Here is a 19,457-nt window from a genome sequence, read left to right on the forward strand (position 1 = left end):
ATTATGTCGGATGGATGGACAGATAATTGTGGAAGGACAATCATTAACTTTTTGGTTAATTTTCCAAGAGGAAGCATGTTCTTTGAGTCGGTGGATGCCTCAAACTACTCAAAAACGGGTGACAAACTACTTGAGCTTCTAAGTAAAGTTGTGGAAAAGGTAGGAGCAGACAATGTTGTGCAAGTCGTCACAGACAATGGAAGAAATTTTGTGGCTGCTGATTAGTGTTTTAACTTTTAGTAGAACCTAACACTAATGCGTATAATGCTGTAATTTTTCACTTAAACTAAAACTTTGAGAAATGATGACAGGTTCACTCTTAATGGTGAAGTATAAGCACTTGTATTGGACTCCATGAGCTTCCCATTGCATTGATCTAATGCTTGAAGATATTGCCCATATTCGGGTTATTGATAAAGTCCTAAAGAAAGCAATTCAGATGAACAGCTTCATTTATCAAGGCCCAGGTCTTTTGAATTTGATGAGGGAATTCACAAAACAGAGAAACTTGCTAAGGCCCTCAAAGAATAGATTTGCAACAGCTTTTATCACACTTTCATCAATACATAAGCAACAAGATAATATGAAAAAGATGTTTACACCTCAAGAATGGAGGACTAGTAAATGGGCCAAAGAACCGGGAGGCAAAAGAGCTGCTGAAACTATCTTGATGCCTTCCTTTTGGAATGGAACTGTGTATGCATTAAATTGTAATGGTCCATTAGTTCGTGCATTAAGGCTGGTTTGTGGAGAAAAAAACCAGCCATGGGATATATTTATGAGGCTATGGACCGTGTTAAAGAGGCAATTGTTTCATCTTTTAATGGAAATGAGTCTAAGTACAAAGAAGTGTTTGAAATAATTGATAAGAGGTGGGAGTGTCAGCTACATCGTCCTTTACATGTTGCTGGACACTTCTTAAACCAAGAGTATTTTTATGATAATCCTCAAATTGAGCAATGTGAAGTAGTAAATGGCTTATATGAATGTATTCAAAGGTTGGTTCTTATTGTTGACAAGCAAGACAAGATCATGGAAGAGCTAACATCTTACAAACAAGCATATGGTCTCTTTGGAAATGCAATGGCAATAAGACATAGGAAGACTAAGGCTCCTGGTATAAATTTCCTCTCTATTCACTTTTACCTTTAATATAAAATTTGTTGTGCAATTATATATTGTATACTAATTTACTATTTATCTTATGAATTTGAAGCTGAGTAGTGGGGTTATTATGGCTCTTCAACTCCCACTTTACAACAATTTGCCATCAAAATCCTAAGTCTTACATGTAGCGCATCAAGTGTGAAAGAAATTGGAGTACATTTGAACATGTAAGGAAATGTTCTCAACAAACTAATGTGAACTATTTTATAATTATATATATACAAACTAATTAATGATACTTTTCATTTCCAGATTCACGGCAAAAAAAAGAAATAGGCTCACCCAAGCTTGATTAAATGACTTGGTGTATGTTAAGTACAATCGAGCATTAATTGAAAGGTATAAGTTACGTGATAAAATTGATCCGATAGCTTTAAAAGACATCGATGACTCCAATGAGTGGTTGAGTGAGAGGACAGAAGACGCCGAAGATGCATTAGTATTTGAGGATGATGGTGGTCTCACATGGGGACACGTTGCAAGTGCATCTGGAATGTATGAACAGAGGTTTAATTTGAGGTCTAAAGGGAGTAGTTCTGGAGGAAGGGGAGGTAGCACAAGTCGAAGTTCGCCACAATGCTAAGGGAAACCATAATACTAGAAGAAGGGGAAGAAGATGAAGAAGATTGAGAAGAAGATGATGAAGGTTATCAATCACTTGAGGAAGATGACATGGAGGAAGACATTGCGCAAGGAGATGACTACATATGATGTCAATCTTCCATGTCCTTTTAATATTATAAGTAACTATGTTTATATATACGTAGTATCTTTGTTAATGCATAATATTTATAATAAAAAAAAAATGATGTTTGTATCACCTACATGTGTTTTTGGAAAATTAATATAAAATAAAAATATTTAGATATTTTGTTAAATTATTATGTGCTTTCTTGATTTATTTAATGGGTTATGTATGTTTATGAGTAAAAAAAAAAGGCTTATTTAAGTAAAAGTGCGCCTCACTTCGACAAGGCGTGCGCCTAACGCCTGCGCCTAGGCTCCAAGACCCATATCGCCTTAATGCGCCTTTTTATACATTGGTAGTAGTAGTAGTAGTAGTAGTAGTAGTAGTAGAATTGACAAAAAATAAAAGGTTAAAAGTGAGCATTTCTCAAAAATAAAAGGTTAAAAAATACAAAGTCTGTTTTTTTTAGTTGTAATTTTGGGTATTATTTGTGAGATATAAAATGTTCCAAAGTTGCAACTAAATATAAATATAAATATATATATATATATATATATATATATATATATATATATATATATATATTAGAGGTAGTATTAATTTCTTATATATATATATATATATATATATATATATATATATATATATATATATATATATATATATATATATATATATATATATATATATATATATATATATATATATATATATATATATATATATCAAGATAAATCTAACGATATCTAAATTGACAAATTCTGTACTGTAACATTCAAATCACAAGTAGTTAAGGTAGAGTTAGTTAAACTAGATATGGAGCAATTAATTGAATCAGCACCTATAGATAATGACATATGTATAGAAAATAGTTCTCGTAGTAACACTTTCAGCCGATACAAAATGTGTAATGAATCAAGAATGAAATCAGAAAATACACGACACAGACTATGGAAATGAAAAACTGAAAACCTATGTTACAACACTACTATGCAAATCTTATATAACACCACCATGCAACGATGTGAACAATTAGAGAGGATAAAAAAACAGCCAAGACTTTGCAACCTAAACTAAATTTATACGACTAACCAAGTTAGAAAAGTACTCAAACATTTTCAGGAAACATTAATAAACTTTCGTGTCTCTATCCTTGCACAATACATGCCACTCTTGAAGAACTGCAGCTTGAAGAGCAAGATGCTCCACCTCTTCTGCTGTTAGTTTTGACAAAGTCGAAGGTCCTTTACTTTTCTCTTCCTCCTCCGCTTTTTTCTTTTCTTTCTTTTCCTTTCTCTTTTTCTTCTTCTCCTCATCCTCCCACTCCCCTCCACTACTTTCTTCGTCCTCTTCACTTTCAAGCTCGGTTTTGGGGCGTGGCTTGGCAGCCTTCAGAAGTGCTATTCGCTCCATTGATACTTTTAGGCTTTCAGCAGCAGCAGTTTTAACCTCATCTTCAGGCATGTATTCACAGCCTCCCTCTGTAAGGTCATCTAGCCAACCTTGCAAGTCTGATTCAATTTCCTTTGTGATCGAGGCATCAGATGCTCGTACTACAAATTTACACATCATGGTAGTTGTTTCATCACCCAAGTCGACATTTCTGCTCACTTCACTAGCACCAAATATCATCATCCACAAAAAGCCCCCATGCCATGTTTTAGCAGCAAAGCATAGCTGTTACAATAGAAAGATGGTAAGCAAGGAGGACCCTGATAATATCAAAAAATGTGAAATGAAAAGAGGAACTATATGGAAGCTCAAGAAATAAATGAGGACAGAACACCTCCCTATACCATCAACCCAAAACTATGATTAATAAATAAATAAATAAATTTAAGAGTGTCAAGAGCAACAAACTGGTGGGTATGAGGTAAAATAAAATTGAACAGGTGCAACTGCCATATTGTTCAGGCCTAACGTCCTGTAAAGCAGTTTAAAGACCAAGGTTTCATCTTGTGGTCAAGATTCACAGGGCTAAGCAATCTCAAGTTTGAAGTATATTACAAGGCTTTCCCATTCCCTTCAAGTCTAAGAGCTCTAACCTCACGTAAAGAACATTTCAGTAGTAATAATTGTAAAACTAACAGGCAACTTAGGAACTTCCAAGGACTACTGGTTCTAGAAAGTCCTTTCAACTCTATATTTTACAGCCCATTAAAATTGGTTGAAGAGTATTCAAGCAGCTAGGAATTCAATAATAAAAAGAAATGTAAAAAGGGGTAAATCCAATTCCCTTTCATTTCCTTTCATTACCCAAACATTGGAAATCTATTTACTTTCTTTTCCCACTCCCTTCCTTTCTCTTCTTTTCTATTACTTACATTAAACCAAAAAAGACCCAAATCGAACTACTCTGCAGTTTATATTTGAGCATGCTCAGCCTTGTAAATTACAAATACAATATAAAAGATTGGTAATTGATTGAACATATACTTATAATCCCATAATTAAATAAATAAATAAATGTAATAGAACTATTAAGTTCCAATATAGCATTAAGTACGACTTACTGCTCCAAAAGACATGTATTTCAGCAGACATAGCTACAACAGAAAAATATAAATATAATAATGAAATGTTTATGGACAGATTACTTCTTGAGAGGAGCATATTATCAAACTCTTACTTCCAAGGGTGAGGTTAAATACAATGAGGGAGGGTTTGGAAGGGACTCGAATTTAGTGAACTCTAAGTTCCAAGTGTGGATGACTATAAGGAATAATCACTTTTGGTTCATGTAGCCGACCCCACTTATGGAATTAAGGCTTTGATGGATTGATTGATTGATATTATAATAGATACTGTCATACTTATTCTCACAACCTTGGGTTTACAGATTTGCATTTACAGTAATAAAAAAATGCTAACAAAATTCATGGTTACCAATTTGTCAACTATTGTAATATTTTCCTTCTGCTTCAGAAGATTTAGCAAACAGATCTTTTAAGCATAAAATAAAATAAAAATTAGTAATTTGTACTAAAATCCAATATGTTCCACATACAATTATAATTTTAGAACATCTTTATTTTTCAATAGAACAAAAGAGAACTTCTACAGTTTGTTTGGGTAATGAAAAGGGAAGGAAAAGAAGGGGAGCGAACAAAAAATAATACTCCATCCCTCCATTTCCCTTCCCTTCCCTTCCTTTCCTATCCTCCTCCATTTCCTTCAATCTAAACACACTCCTAGGGAGGGGGAGGGGGAGGGGAAGGAGAAGGGAGGGGAGAAAATAGGGAATACTTTCCTTCTGCTCGAATTTGCATTTGAGTCTACAAGAGATTTTCACCAAGAAATAATACCAAAAAAAATATGGGAAAATAATATAAAAATTTTAGTACTTCTCCTGATCTTATTTACTTGCAATATGCCTATTCACAAGCTCTAAAGCACACTCTGGCCACTTAAATATCTAATTCTGTGTAAGTAAACATAATAAAAAGTTTTTACTTTTATAACACACATGAGAACAAAACTAACAAGATCTCACAAGATAATAAAAAATTTTATTACCATTGTTAAAGCAAACAGTCAAAGAAAAGTTTGACCACCAAAATATATGTTGCAATTAATAAAACGGAAATTACAGCTATTTGATAAAATTAGCAAAAAATATGAAGAAAAAAATTTATGGTATCATTGCCACTAATCAAGTAGAACATAATATCCAGCACGAGGTGCTTGCAATTCGTATCCTAAAACTGAGGTGAGCACTTATCTTTGTTAAACCCCAGGGTTATAGCAAAAACAAATTGCTGACCCAATGTCACAAGTTGATAGACCCATAGTATTGGGGGAGGGAGGGGGGGTATTGTATCGTGTTCACAAACTTTAAAGGCTTATAATGAACATGATTAGGAAATTGATTTTGTTTAACCTCAAGTTAGCCTACTGCCTATGTATTATCCCTAAGCTAAAATGATAGGTAAAGCTTAAACATCTAGTTCTCTACAAGCCCAATCCACAAGAAACAGATGCCAAATGGACAATAGCCATAAATGAGATATATTGAGTTAGTAAGCAGGTCATAATGTCTCTCGTACCTGGAATCCAGCAACTGTGCGGATAATGTGGGAGCAAACTTTATGGAAAGGCTTGGATTCCAGAGCCTTCAATCCGCTCAAAAATGGTGAAGAGTCATATTGCTTAGCAGCAGTAGCCATAAAACCACTTCCCTCGTAAGTATATGTGCCCGTGTACTCCACAATAGCTGGTAAGCTTGGCCATAACCGAAAGTATTCCACAGGAGAGATTTTGTGTGGTAGAAGCAGCTCAGTCAATGGAATTTTATAAGGCTGGCACCTCAAGATCACAGGTTCTCCTAGCTCTGGCTTGGAACTCTTTTTTTGTCGTACAATTTGGGGATCTTCTTCAGCATAATCACCTTCATAATGTAGAGGACCAGTGCCATAGAACGGATAATACAGTACTTGTAGCCAAAGGGCACATCTCTCAAAATGAGAAGCTCCTACAGTAATGCTACAAGGTACAGGATCCTACATGATGACATAGTAAAAAGTAAATAGTGATGCAAACACAAACAAGCCAACAAGATAAAAGATAAATGTATGAAAACACAAACAAACAGACAAATTCACGATAACCAGCAGCAAAATCCCGTTTAGCAACACAATTGAAAACAACAAAATTAAGTACACTGTCCAGAAAATGACCAGGACTAGCATTGTTCAATCCACCGATTCATCTCCATCTGGTATTTAAAATTGTTGCACTGCCTATAATTAGTTGCTATTCCCCAACCAATCTTTCAAGAATAGATAACCTTCATTATTAATGAATAATAGCTCAGTATCGAAAACAGGGACTGCAAAAAGTGTTGTGATACTTTATAGATTAAAAAATAATTATTATAAAAAATTTGAATAGTTATTTGCCTAGAAATTAAAAAGAAAACAAAACAGCAATTTTTAAAAAGTACTTGACATTACAGCATTAAACAATTAGGTCAAACAGAACTGAAACAACATAGTCTCTTCCCGACACATCTAACCTATAGTCACAAGATAAGATGGATATTAGTAGATGATTTTGGAGTCACATATTGAACAAGGTTTGGCAAGAGAACCTGTGAAACAAGGTTACGCAACTGCCGCACTGCTTGTGGTGAACCATCCATAAAATATAATGCCCCCGTCAGGCCAACTCGAATATCAGCCCGGTTAAGTTCAATGTCAGTTAAATTTATAACCTGAAAGAATCAATTGCTTAGCTTTTTGATAGGCCACATAGGAAGTCAGAATATTCATGGGGGAAAAATCAACCTTCAGATGCAAAGTGATCCTCCCATCACTGGGATCTGCCAAATGATAAGCTTCAACATAGCATGGATCACTACTGCCGGTCAACGTAAATGCTCTTGGTGGAATCTTAAGTAGAGATGAATCTATTTTACTTGACAGCATGAGCGTCAGTTCACTGGGATCAGGCCTCCAAAGCTCTAAAATTGCTTTATGTACCAACCCTTCCAGCTTTCTGTCCTGAGCTGCAGCTACTTCATAGAACTGAACAGTCAACTTGTGGTGGCTAAAAGGATAGTCTCCTTTGGCTTCACTTACCCCAGCCCATCTGAGAAAAGAAAACCACCAAGTAATATGTTTGAGCTTAAACTTATCAATATTTATTCTACAGCAAACAGTTTGCAATATATACCACCACCCCCCCCCCCCCCCCAAAAAAAATAAATAAATAAATAAAATAAAATAAAAATCTACAGTAACCAGGTGCAGGAAATTGCAAATAAAGATATACCACTTAGCATGCAAGATACGCTGCAAGTACTGAAACAATGGCAAACAGATATTACTGTCGGAGATGAGAGAGCATTTTCCTGGCATAGAGACGAGTGATATGTATTGGGAAGAGAAAAAACGTTTTGGTTGAATGATGTCTTCGTTATAGGTGAGAATGTGCCCTTTGTATTTTCTGATTCATTTACACTACATGCAAAGAGTAGAAAGACAAATGTAGATACATCTAGTTAATTGTACTTCAAGTTCATGGTAGTAGATAATCCATACATATCCTGTACGTGTCATTATATTCTAATTTTTCTAATCAGTGGCAAACATCTTACTTTTGAAGACTCCTATTCAGCAGTAACTGCAAGTTGGAGCAAGTTAAAATCATATCTTCTCTTCATTAATACCTTATCCAGTTTTTATCATTGACTAGGAGAAATACATAAAACATATAACTCTATGAACAAATTATTTCATGGAAGTGTAAAACTAGGAATCCCTACACTTCCACAGATAAGTGCAAGACCTGAAACACCACATAGAGACAAATTTTTATTCATCTAAACTGTCATCTACATAATTGTTTAAGGATGAGACTATTAAGGCTATTATATAGTATATTTCTTTCTCTATGATGTAGTTTTAATAAATATGGTGTACGGAGGCATGAATGAAAAATAATTCAAGACACACCTTATAAAATTACTCGAGTATAGTAAGACTACGTTCTTATCACCTTTAAATAAATCTTAGGAAACAAAGTTCAAATGTGCTCCTAACTTCAATAGAGGGCCATTAGAGGCTACTCAAGTTCAGTTCACAGCTACAATAAGCTCTAGTAAGTTTGGATATGCTTAGATACGTAATTTCAATTACAGGTTAAAACACAAACACTAAGATAGAGAATTTGGAATGTGAGTTAGCCAATTAAGGGAAAAAAGTCGTTGACATAATCCCATATTTAGGTCAATGATCCAAGGTCAGCGCGTTTGACGTATTGAGAAGGTTGAAATTACAAATAACAAAGCTCTATACTTTATTAGCAACTCGCAACAAATATTTAAGACCTCTCAATTATGAACAAACTAACAGCATATATTTCAATTAGTATACTCAGCAAAAAGTTCAGATTATAAACTCAACTTCAAAAAAGAGAAAGAAAGAGAAACACAGGTGAGTTGTGAGTATAGGTCAATGAATTTGACAGAAACGACCAGGAGGGAGGATTATGCCCTTAATAGAAAGAATATTTCCGTATTTATAAGGACAGACAGATAAATTTACCGGTCATCTGGATGCAAGGTGGCATACTTAATCCTCTGCAATATCAAACGACACTGATGCTTATTGACAGAATCTGCCGAGCCATTATTTCGGAATTCTTCAAGCTCTTTACTCAGCAACTGACCAGCCCTTGAATTTCGAGACCCCAATCGCTGAGCACTCAGAAGAACTGCCTGGACATCTTGCAGCCTGTTTGTCGTCATTGCAGATGAATCCATATTGAGCAAAACTTTATGGATATTAGTCACAATAATGTTCAGCGGATCATCAGGGTCATCAGCCAAAAGGGGATCTAAACCTTCAAGATCAATGTGCTCAGCTAGAGACCAAATGAGACGGGCAGATATTCTAGGTGTATTCACCTACAAAATGAAAACAGTAAGGGAGGTAATTCTGTAAACCACATCTAGTCCACTAACTTTACGATTTTTTTACACATAATAGCTCTTTGGTATACAACAAAATAAATACTCTTTAAAGCAAACCTTTATGGTTCTCAGACTTCTCACAGTAGGATCTATAACAAAATTATAGATACGAATAACTAGAAAACTAATAAATGTGTACACGTCTCAAATACAGCTGCGTATGACAATAAAAAAATTACATAAATGGGCTGCAACAATCCTATACAATTTTGAGAAAATGGCATCAAAGGACATCATATGATCTTTATCCATCTAGTGAGTCGGACCTGAATATGAACTCCTTGAACAAAAACAGCTCCCATTTTGATTTGTATGCAAACGCGTGCTTTAGACTTAACTCAACTCCTCAGAGAAGGGGATTAAAATCATAAAATCTAATTCCAAGATAATGAAATGTGATTATATAAATTTGAATCAACGGATTAATAGTTATACACGATAAATTGAATAGAGCTAAATAATGCTATATATTATATTATACAGGATTTCTGAATGTCCCCAAGACCTAGAAAACAACCACAAGGCTATGGCGTTTTTAGGATTATACGTTCATATAATCTTAAACTCTAAACCTAATACTTCCACCATTCTTTTTTAGTTGACAAATTTTGACTTGTGACACTATTCGCAAACTCTAGTTTGACTAGTTTTTATGATTTATAGTTATGATAAAACATAATCATGTGAGTTCTTGTTAGATTGTTAGAATTAGAGTTGTCAAAAGCTGACCCGACCCAACCCGAAATACCGACTCGAACCCGATTATTAACCGACCATCTAAACCCGAAAAAATGTTGACCCAAACCTGACTTGACCCGACCAGAAACCAACCCTAGACCTGAGTTGACCCGAGTATGTGAGACCTGAACCCGAACATGAACCGACCTAGAGATGACCCGACCCGAATATAACCCGTAAATTATTGACCTGAACCGAAATTGACTCAAACCCATTTTAACCCGTCAAAACCTGAATTTAACCCGACTTGTTACTAGCCTGAGATTCAACCCGACTCATTCCTAACCCGACCCGAATTCAACCCGACCTGTTACAAATCCGACCCGAAATCAACCCAACTTATTATTCACCCGACCCAAATTCAACCCGACCCAAATTTTACCTCGCGTACTACTAACCCGACCCAAAAATACAACTCGATTTGTTACTAAGCCGACTCGAAATTAACACGACTTGTTATTGCCCCGACTAAAATTCAACCCATTCAACCCAAATTGTTCCTGACCCGATTTCAAATCACCATAAATTCAATTTAGACTTCCTTATTATTGTTGATCAAAGCATTTTGTCTAAGGAGATCAAGTTGGTTCACGGCAGCAAAAGAAAGGAGCATCATCCCCAAATTTAAAAGTTAAATATAGTACATATTTGTTGTATGGTCAAAGGAGATAATTATCTTCCTAAATTATGGACTATAGTTCCCTAGTATGTTGCCATATATATTATAGTCAAAGGAAATAATCAGCTTAATAAAAAGATAATTATCTATTTATAGTAAGTTGAACCCGAATATGACCCGACTCGGAAGAAATGACCTGATTGTAACCCGCAAATTATTAACTTGAACATAACCCGACTTGAGCCCGAGAATGACCCGACTTGAAAATGACCCAACCAGATTATAACCCGCAAAATATAGACTTGAATCGAATCCGACTTGAACCCGAGAATGACCCAACTTGAAAATGACCTGACCCGATTATAACACCCAATTTATTGACTTGAACTGAACCCGACTCAAACCCGATAATGACCCGACCTGATTTTAACTCGCAAATTATTGACTTGAGCCGAACCCGAGAATTACCCTAACCCGTGAAAACCCAAATTAAACCCGACCTATTGTTTACCCGACCCAAATGTAACCCAACCTATTATTAACCCGACCTAAACCCGACCCAAACCCAATAAGATGTATGACACGACGTGACCCGACTCAAGCATGACCCAACCCGAACCCGACCCCTTAGTTTTAAAAAGCGCGCCTAGGCGCACTTGAGGCGCGTGGCAAAGCGAGGCGGTCTGCAAAGCGCCTCACTTTGTAAAAGCGTGGCAAAGTCAAGGAGGCGCGCGCCTCAGCGCTTTTGCCTTAGGCGTGAGGTGCTGTGAGGCGACGCCTTTTAGATGTAAGCGCGTTTAGGACACGTGCAACTACAATTTATTAAAAAAATAAAAAAATAAAAAAAAAAAACCAGGCTTTAATTAAAGAAATAGAAGAGAGAGAAAACATATCTATTTGAAAATTAAAACCCTAGCTTCCAGAAACCAGCCAATTCTCGTTGGGTCTCAACCAATTCTCGCCGGAAACCTGCCAAATCTCGCAGGAACTTGCTGATTATCGCCGGAAACCTGCCGATTCTCGCCGGAAACGACCCAAGTTGTGGTGGATCTCGCCAAAACCAGGTTAGCTTACTGTTTTTTTTATTTTTTTCGTTTTTTGTACTGCTTCTTTTTTTTTTTTTTTAGGAATTGTATACCTTCTTCGTTCTCTTTTTTTTTTTTTTATCTTTTTACCGTGTTTTTAAAATTTGTTTTTTTATCTTCTGTGTTCTGATTTTATATTCTTTTTTTTTTTTTTTTGGCTTTCCAGTTTATTTATTTTAGTTTTTTGGTTCCAATTTTTTTTGTTTCTCTGTGTATATATATATTTTGTTACTGTTTTTTTTTTTATACGAAAAATGTTACTGTTTTCTGTTATAGGAACATGGATGAAGAGTCTCTTCCTTCCACCGGATCATCCGATCCCGACCCGGCTAGAAAATATGGAAAACCGGAACCTAATAATAGAGTTAATTGGCATTGTAGTTTTTGTGGTAAAGTGACTAAGGGAGGGGCACATCGTTTAAAACAACACTTAGTTGGTGGCTTTAGAAATGTCACTAAATGTCCTAAATGTCTAGAACATGTGAGGGAGGAAGTTAAGACTTTTATGATAAACAAAGCTCAAGCAAAAGTGGATAGCCAAATGATGCCAAGCATGTCCCAACTTGAAACGGATGATGTTGATGAAGAAGAGGAAGATGTTGTCACAAAACGCGAAAAAGTTGTTAAGAAGCCTAGGCACAAAGGTCCTTTGGATATGTTTATCACTTCAACTTCTAAAGAAGTAATGCAAGCTAAGAAGGAAAGGAAAGGAATTTTGGTGCTTGTGATAAGGAGTTAAGGGAGAAAACTTGTAGGACAATTGGTAAGTGGTTTTATGATGCGGGAATTCCATTCAATGCGGCTACCTATGCTAGCTTTGGAGCAATGATTGAAGCTATTGGTCAATATGGTCCCGGATTAAAACCACCAAGTATGTATGAGCTTAGAGTTCTTATCTTGAACAAAGAAGTGAAAGATGTTGAGATGCAAGTAGAGGAGAACAAGAAAGAGTGGGCAAGTAAAGGTTGATCAATTTTATCCGATGGATGGCGTGATTCGGTTGTCCAAAAGGATATTATAAACTTCCTTGTCAATTCTCCTAAGGGTTCCGTGTTCATAAGATCATTGGATGTTTCGGATGTTGTGAAAGATGCGGAGTTATTGTATAAACTTCTAGATAAGATGGTGGATGAAATTGGAGAGGAAAATGTTGTTCAAGTGGTGACGGACAATGCATCCAATTATGTCAAAGCCGGTATGAATTAGTAAATAGTCTTGTCACTCTTATGACATGTTCAATTAAATTTTACTAATTGTTTTGCTTTGTAAGTTTTTATTTAATACTTTTTTTTTCCTTTTTGTGAAGAGGAAAAAAACTTGAATCTAAGAGACCTCATCTTTATTGGACTCCTTGTGCTGCTCATTGTATTGATTTGATGTTAGAAGACATTGGCAAACTACCAAGAGTTTTGAATGCACTAAAGAAGTGCATGTTCATCAATGGCTATATTTATAATCATACCTCTCTGGTGAACTTGATGAGGAAGTTCACACAACAAAGAAATTTACATAGGCCATCAATTACTAGGTTTGCAACATCTTTCATTACACTAGCTCAATTTCATAAGCAAAAGGGCAACTTGAGAAAGATGATAACCTCTCAAGAATGGAGTGCTTCCAAGTGGCAGAAGGAGGCAGGAGGAAAGAGAATTGCAACTTATATTTTGCAAGCAAGCTTTTGGAAGAATGTGGTGTATGCTCTTAAGCTAACAAGTCCCCTTGTTAAGGTGCTTAGACTTGTTGATGGTGAGAAAAAGCCTCCGATGGGATACATTTATGAAGCCATGGATAGAGCTAAAGAGACTATAGCGAAGACTTGAATTAAGAGAAGAGAACTACATTAAGGTATTTGAAATCATTGATAAAAGGTGGGATAGTCAACTTCATCATCCTTTGCATGCGGCGGGTTTTTATCTAAATCCGGAACTTCATTATGATCATTCCGTAAATGTAAATTGTGAGGAAGTTTTGAAAGGTTTGTATGATTGTATTGAAAGGCTAGTTCCGTTTGTGGAAACTCAAGATAAAATACTTGCAGAGTTGGATGAATTTAAGAATGCTACCGGTCTCTTTGGTCATACAATGGCAATTAGGGGAAGGAAGACCAAATCTCCGGCAGATTGGTGGTCAGCTTATGGTGCAACAACTCCTAATCTCCAAATGTTTGCCATCAAAATTCTTAGCCTTTTTTGTAGTGCTACAGGTTGTGAAAGAAATTGGGGTGTTTTAACAGGTTTGTACCTTCACTTTTATTGATTTATGTAATATGATTTTATTTTATTACATTAAATAGCTTATATTATTCTATTTTTACAGCTTCATTCTAAAAAGAGGAATCGATTAGCACAAAGTCGATTAAATGACATGGTTTATGTCAAGTATAATCGAGCATTGCAACGGCGATACAAGAGGAAAGACACCATTGATCCCATTGTCTTAAATGAAATTGATGAAAGCAATGAGTGGCTACTTGGAAGAATGGAAGAAGAGGAGGAGGAGGAGAATGATTTTGTATTTGAAGGGGAGGACTTGACTTGGAGTACAGTTAGTAAAGCCTCCGGAGCTAATGAACCTTTCTATGCTACTAGAGGAGCGAAAGGGAATTGCTAGTGGCTCCACTTCTAAACCACGTCATACAATTGTGATAGATGATGATGATAATGAGAATTATGATGATGAGATGGAAGAGGATGTAAGTGGAGATGAGGCTTATCAAGAAGAGGAGGATGTGTATGATGATTCATCGGATGAGGAGATGGATTACTAGTGTCTTAGTATGCCATATAACAAGCTTGAAGACCTACTATGTTTGCTTTTGTTTCTACTTGATTTACTTTTTATGTTGAATGTGTGATTTGCTTTTTAGTTAGAGAGTTTCATGCCATTAGCGCCTTTTAAGGGTATCTTGTAGTTCCTTTGTTAATTTATGCATTTATAATATGTTATTTTGATTATTTAAGGCTTATATCTTGGTCTAGAAGTAAATTATAAGGTTTTGGGCACTTAAGGTGCGCCTCGTATCCAAGAGGCGCGCGCCTCCGCTTTGCGCCTAGGCTCTGGGGACCCTTTGCGCCTCGGTGCGCCTCTCGCTTTTTAAAACCAAGCCGACCCGCATATGTTACGTCATTAACGCGAATTGACCCAACCCGAGTCGACCCGACTCACTCTTACCTGACCCAGTTTACCCGGATTGACAGCTTTAGTTAGAATAGTCACAATGTGTAATTTCATAATATCAACTTTTAATAAATTTTACTTGTTGATAATTAGATATAGTATTTGTTGAACTTGTGCGTTGGCAAATGTGATAAAAAAATGTGTCAATTAAAAAGGAATAGAGGAAGAAGGATACAACCTTTGTTCCCTTTTGTAGGTTACATTTCCTTTTTGTTGGTTACATTTGTGCTTTTTTCCTATTTTGACAAACTTTTTTCTTACAATGCCCCGCTTTAAAACAATTCCTTCTTACTCTCTTTTATAAATACCCGACATACAACACATACTATAGTTTTTAAATTCTCTATCCTATCCTCCTTAGCCTATGTAGCTAAGTGTAACTATCATTTAGGATAGGGTGCAATAACTAATAAGAATTCTAAAGAATATTATAATTCACCAAATTTAATCAAGTTAAAAAAGATATATTGGCAGTCTTCATCAAATATTCATAACATATAACTTACCATGGAAAGTATAAACAAAACTCCTCAAGACATTTATGCGTAAGTCAAAACTAGTAGTGTCTAGTTAGAAATATTTGAAGGGAAAAGGAGGGAAGGGTATGGAAGTGGAAAGGGAGAAAGGGGTTCATTTTCCTTTGTTTAGATAACAATTAGCTAGGGCCACATGAAGGAAGGAAGGAAGGAAGGAAGGAAGGAAGGAAGGATATGAATACAGATAAAAACCGAAGCATAATCATATTGTTGTTGCCACTAATAACTTCAATTATCAATGGCTTTTTGGGGCAGCATAAAAGACACTAGACTCATTTTCTTGATTCCATGTTTGCTCAAACCAACCCACCTACCCACCAAAACAAGAAAGAAAGATTATTTCTAAATATCTACGACATACAGAGATTGAGGTATGCGTTCCAGTGATACCCCTTCACAAGTTAAGAAGAAACAAAACATTAAACCAAAAATTCAAGGCATGAAAGCAATAGTATGTATTGACCAAGCCAAATGCAAAGCCTATGATAGTACCATCTTTGACAGCCAAAAAAAGTTTTGAGACAAGTGCACCAACCTCACGCAGGTCATTGACAAGCTCACGCTGAAGGTTTTGCAGCCTAGTCTCATTCAGAATCTGATCTTGTGAAGCACCATCTTTCACTCGTTTTACACCACCTCTTGTATCATATATATGGCAAAGTCTGACAAGTAACTTGAGATAGCAATCAATTGCATAAGTTCTACCATCACAGTCCCACTTAACACAGGGTCTACACACTTCTACAACTTCCAAAGCAGGCTCAGTCCAATTTAAAGCCCCATAGCCAGTACCATAAGCAAGGGCACCAATGACTCGGCTCTCCATTCCTGAATTCTTTTGTTCTGGAAGAGGCAGAGACAACTGGAAGCAGCTTTCTACTAGTGAAGCCACCAATTCTTCTCTGAACAAGCTTTTACTAGTGACACTATTAAGATCTTCTTTGATCCTCACATCTTCAAATAAAGAAGCAATGTCAGTTCCAGCTAGAGGCTTCTGACCTCTGCGAACGCTTTCCTTGGCAAAGAGATCAACACAAAGAGCTGTACGACAGATGCATGCTAAAGCGTGCATGCGATCTGATTCTGCCCTCAAGTTTCTCACCATAAGAAGCAACCTCTTAAACAATGAGACCTGTTGCAGAGAAGCCGCAGAGTCAGACACTTCCAGTGGTTGCATAATCAAAGGGCAATACAGGTTTTCTTTTATCAAATAAATCAATACAAAGTAATTATTAAAACGCTAGAAATCCAGAAAAGTCTGTCGCCTTTCTTAAATCAGTATGAAAGTAACAGCTTCTAATTAATCGCCTTTCCCAACAGATTTTTACTAAAGTGATTGATGGAGACTTGGGGAGAATGAACAAACAATCTACTGATAATAACTGATACTTCTCTAATACAAATGTTAACCACAAACAAGAATAGCAACCTTTTCATCCAAAAACATAATTCTGTTCATCATAATCGGCTTTCCCAACAAATTCTTACTAAACTGATGAATGGGGACTTGGGGAGAATGCACAAACAATCTACTGATAATAAATTAATACTACTCTAAAGCAACTTTTCATCCGAAAACATAATTTTGCTCAATCATATTCTATTAAAAAAAAACATCCAATAAGTGAACATAAACAAAACCAACTCGACTACATAAACAATTTTAGAGTAAAAAAACAGATATGGACCTGCATAGTAAGATCAAGGAGATGAAGATTAGTAACAACAGCTCGAACGATACTCTCCCGAGCAGACGAAAACTCCTGTCGATCCCATAGCGTGAGAATGGCGATAATAGAACCCGAAGCCCACTCAGGCTTGCCACCAGGAACATCAGCCAAATACAGCATATTGATCGCCACTTCAAAGATCAATGCAGGATCCAATGACTCAAGAAATGGGGACAAATGCATAACCACATCTGATACACCCACAAACTTCTCAGCATTCCCAGTAACCAGCAACGCCGCCCCATCTGCCACTCCACCCCCCTTCGACGAGAGCTTCCGAATTGCCTCAACGGACCCGGAAGCCACAGCTTTAACACCGTAAACCAACGGAAACACCGTAGCACGAAAGCTCTCAACAGGAAGAACTAAAGCCCTAGACATAAGCGAATTCCGCCTTTTCCACACAAAATCAACCATTGAAGACACCCAATTAGACCGAATCGCAACCGAATTCTCGCTATCGACGAGCTTATCCCCCGCCAAACGACTCATCTTCTTAGATTCAAACTCCTTAAACAATCTCCCAACAGATTCAAACGCGACCTTAGCAACAGCATCAGAAGAATCCAACATATTAACCCCAATTCTCCTCCACCAACTGGAAACACGATCAAGCAAATTGACATTATTCTCGCAAAGAACAACAAGATCGTCTCTAGCTAGGATACACCCAAGAGTCTCGGTGATCGAGAACCGGAGATTGCTGCTGGGAGAATCGAAGCAAGCAGTGATGTGCTGGTGCGAGAGAGTGATAAGGGAAGCGAGAAGATGCGAAGGGATGGCGGAGAGGAAGGAGACAGCAGCAGCGGAGACGTCTGGGTCAGGGAAGTCGAGGTCGGATTTGATGCCGGAAATGACGGAGTCCCAGAGGTCGGGAGTAAGGCGAGGAGTTGAGCGGATGAGATCGAATGCGAGTTTTTTACAGACGGCGGAAGCGGGGGAAGAGACGATTTCTTCGACGGAGGTTTTGGCGATGATGGAAGTGTCGCGGCCGGCGGCGGATTGTTGGAGGGCTTGGAGGAGGGCCCCTGATTGACGGAGGGCGTCGTTGGACCGGAGATCGGCTTGGATCTGCGCGAATAGGATGTCCATTGTTATTGATGATGGTATGAGGATGAGTGAGGAACTTGTTATGGAGGAGTCATTGAAATGTAGAAGCAGTGCCAGTAAGCTTGCAAAGGACAGGGGGGAAATGAAAGAGAGTGAATGATTGATTTAGGTCTTGTTCTTTAGAGCTGCTTTGCTTTGCTCTGCTCTGCTCTGCTGTGTGCTCTGGGTTAATATCCATTAATAATATCAATAAATCAATAATTAATAATATTTAATAATTAAAGTGCATAATAATTAAAGTACATATTTAAAAATTATAATAATTAAAAATTCACAATACAAATTTTTTAATATTTATTAATAATAATGTCTAACAATTTCTTTTTTCTGAAAAAATTTCTAACAATTTCTAAATACATATTGATCTTAATAATAACACATAATACATGTTTTTTTTTTGGGAATAATAATATTACATTATTATAATAATAGTGAAAAATAATGATATAAAAAGGAAGATATTTTACTAATTTGTTACCTTTTTTATATAAAGAAATTAAAAAAGTAAATTGAATTAATTAATAATTAAATCTAACACTACCTATAACTATATATTGTGTTTAAGAAAATTGGGAAAAACCTAAACGAGAGAAGTTGAGCAGTCGTTCGCCATACTCTCAATTCTCCATTGAAGCTGCGCTTCCGAGCTTTCTCTCCTCCATTGAAACAGCTTTTGAGGTCAGTTTTAATTAATAATCGAAAATCGATTTCGCAATCTAGGGTTTAGTTTCATACTTTCGTTGCTTTAATTCTCAGTATAGTCTATTTCGTTGCTTTCGGTTTCTCTAGTTTGATTTAGTGAAAAATATTAATGACTAATAAGTATGTATTGATGTGTTAATCATGCTGAGTAATATGTATTGATGTGTGAAAAATATTAATGATTAATAAGTATGTATTGATGTGTTGCTTTCGGTTTCTCTAGTATTGATGTGTTAACATCAGGCCTAAAGCATAATTAATTGTAAAAAATTGACATTTTAGTCTCAAAAAATTCACAAATGCACACTTTAATCTTCAACAAGAGAAATCTAAGAGCTTAAACTTTCTTCAACAAAAGCAAACAACACGTACAAATTAAAATACCTTAAGTAAAAAATAAATCAGTAGAATGAGTACTTGATGTTGCCATC

General features: G+C 36.3%; 1 protein-coding gene and 1 pseudogene across 1 annotated transcript; one reads left to right on the top strand and one right to left on the bottom strand.

Moving 5' to 3' along the window:
* Positions 1–2,717: 2,717 nt before the first annotated feature.
* LOC145556816 (protein TPLATE-like) lies at positions 2,718–18,391 on the bottom strand. Its single transcript, XM_081618467.1, has 7 exons — positions 17,173–18,391; positions 16,020–16,616; positions 8,902–9,263; positions 7,141–7,444; positions 6,945–7,067; positions 5,902–6,354; positions 2,718–3,532 (listed from the first exon to the last, which is right to left on the bottom strand). Exons 1-7 carry the CDS (start codon positions 18,304–18,306, stop codon positions 2,984–2,986), a joined length of 3,522 nt encoding a protein of 1,173 aa, XP_081474593.1. The 5' UTR covers positions 18,307–18,391; the 3' UTR covers positions 2,718–2,983.
* On the top strand, positions 12,838–14,538 carry LOC145563620 (uncharacterized; annotated as a pseudogene).
* Positions 18,392–19,457: the final 1,066 nt, after the last annotated feature.

The sequence above is a fragment of the Chenopodium album genome, chromosome 1 (genome assembly GCF_948465745.1).
Source record: "Chenopodium album chromosome 1, dcCheAlbu1.1, whole genome shotgun sequence".
Lineage (NCBI taxonomy): Eukaryota > Viridiplantae > Streptophyta > Magnoliopsida > Caryophyllales > Amaranthaceae > Chenopodium > Chenopodium album.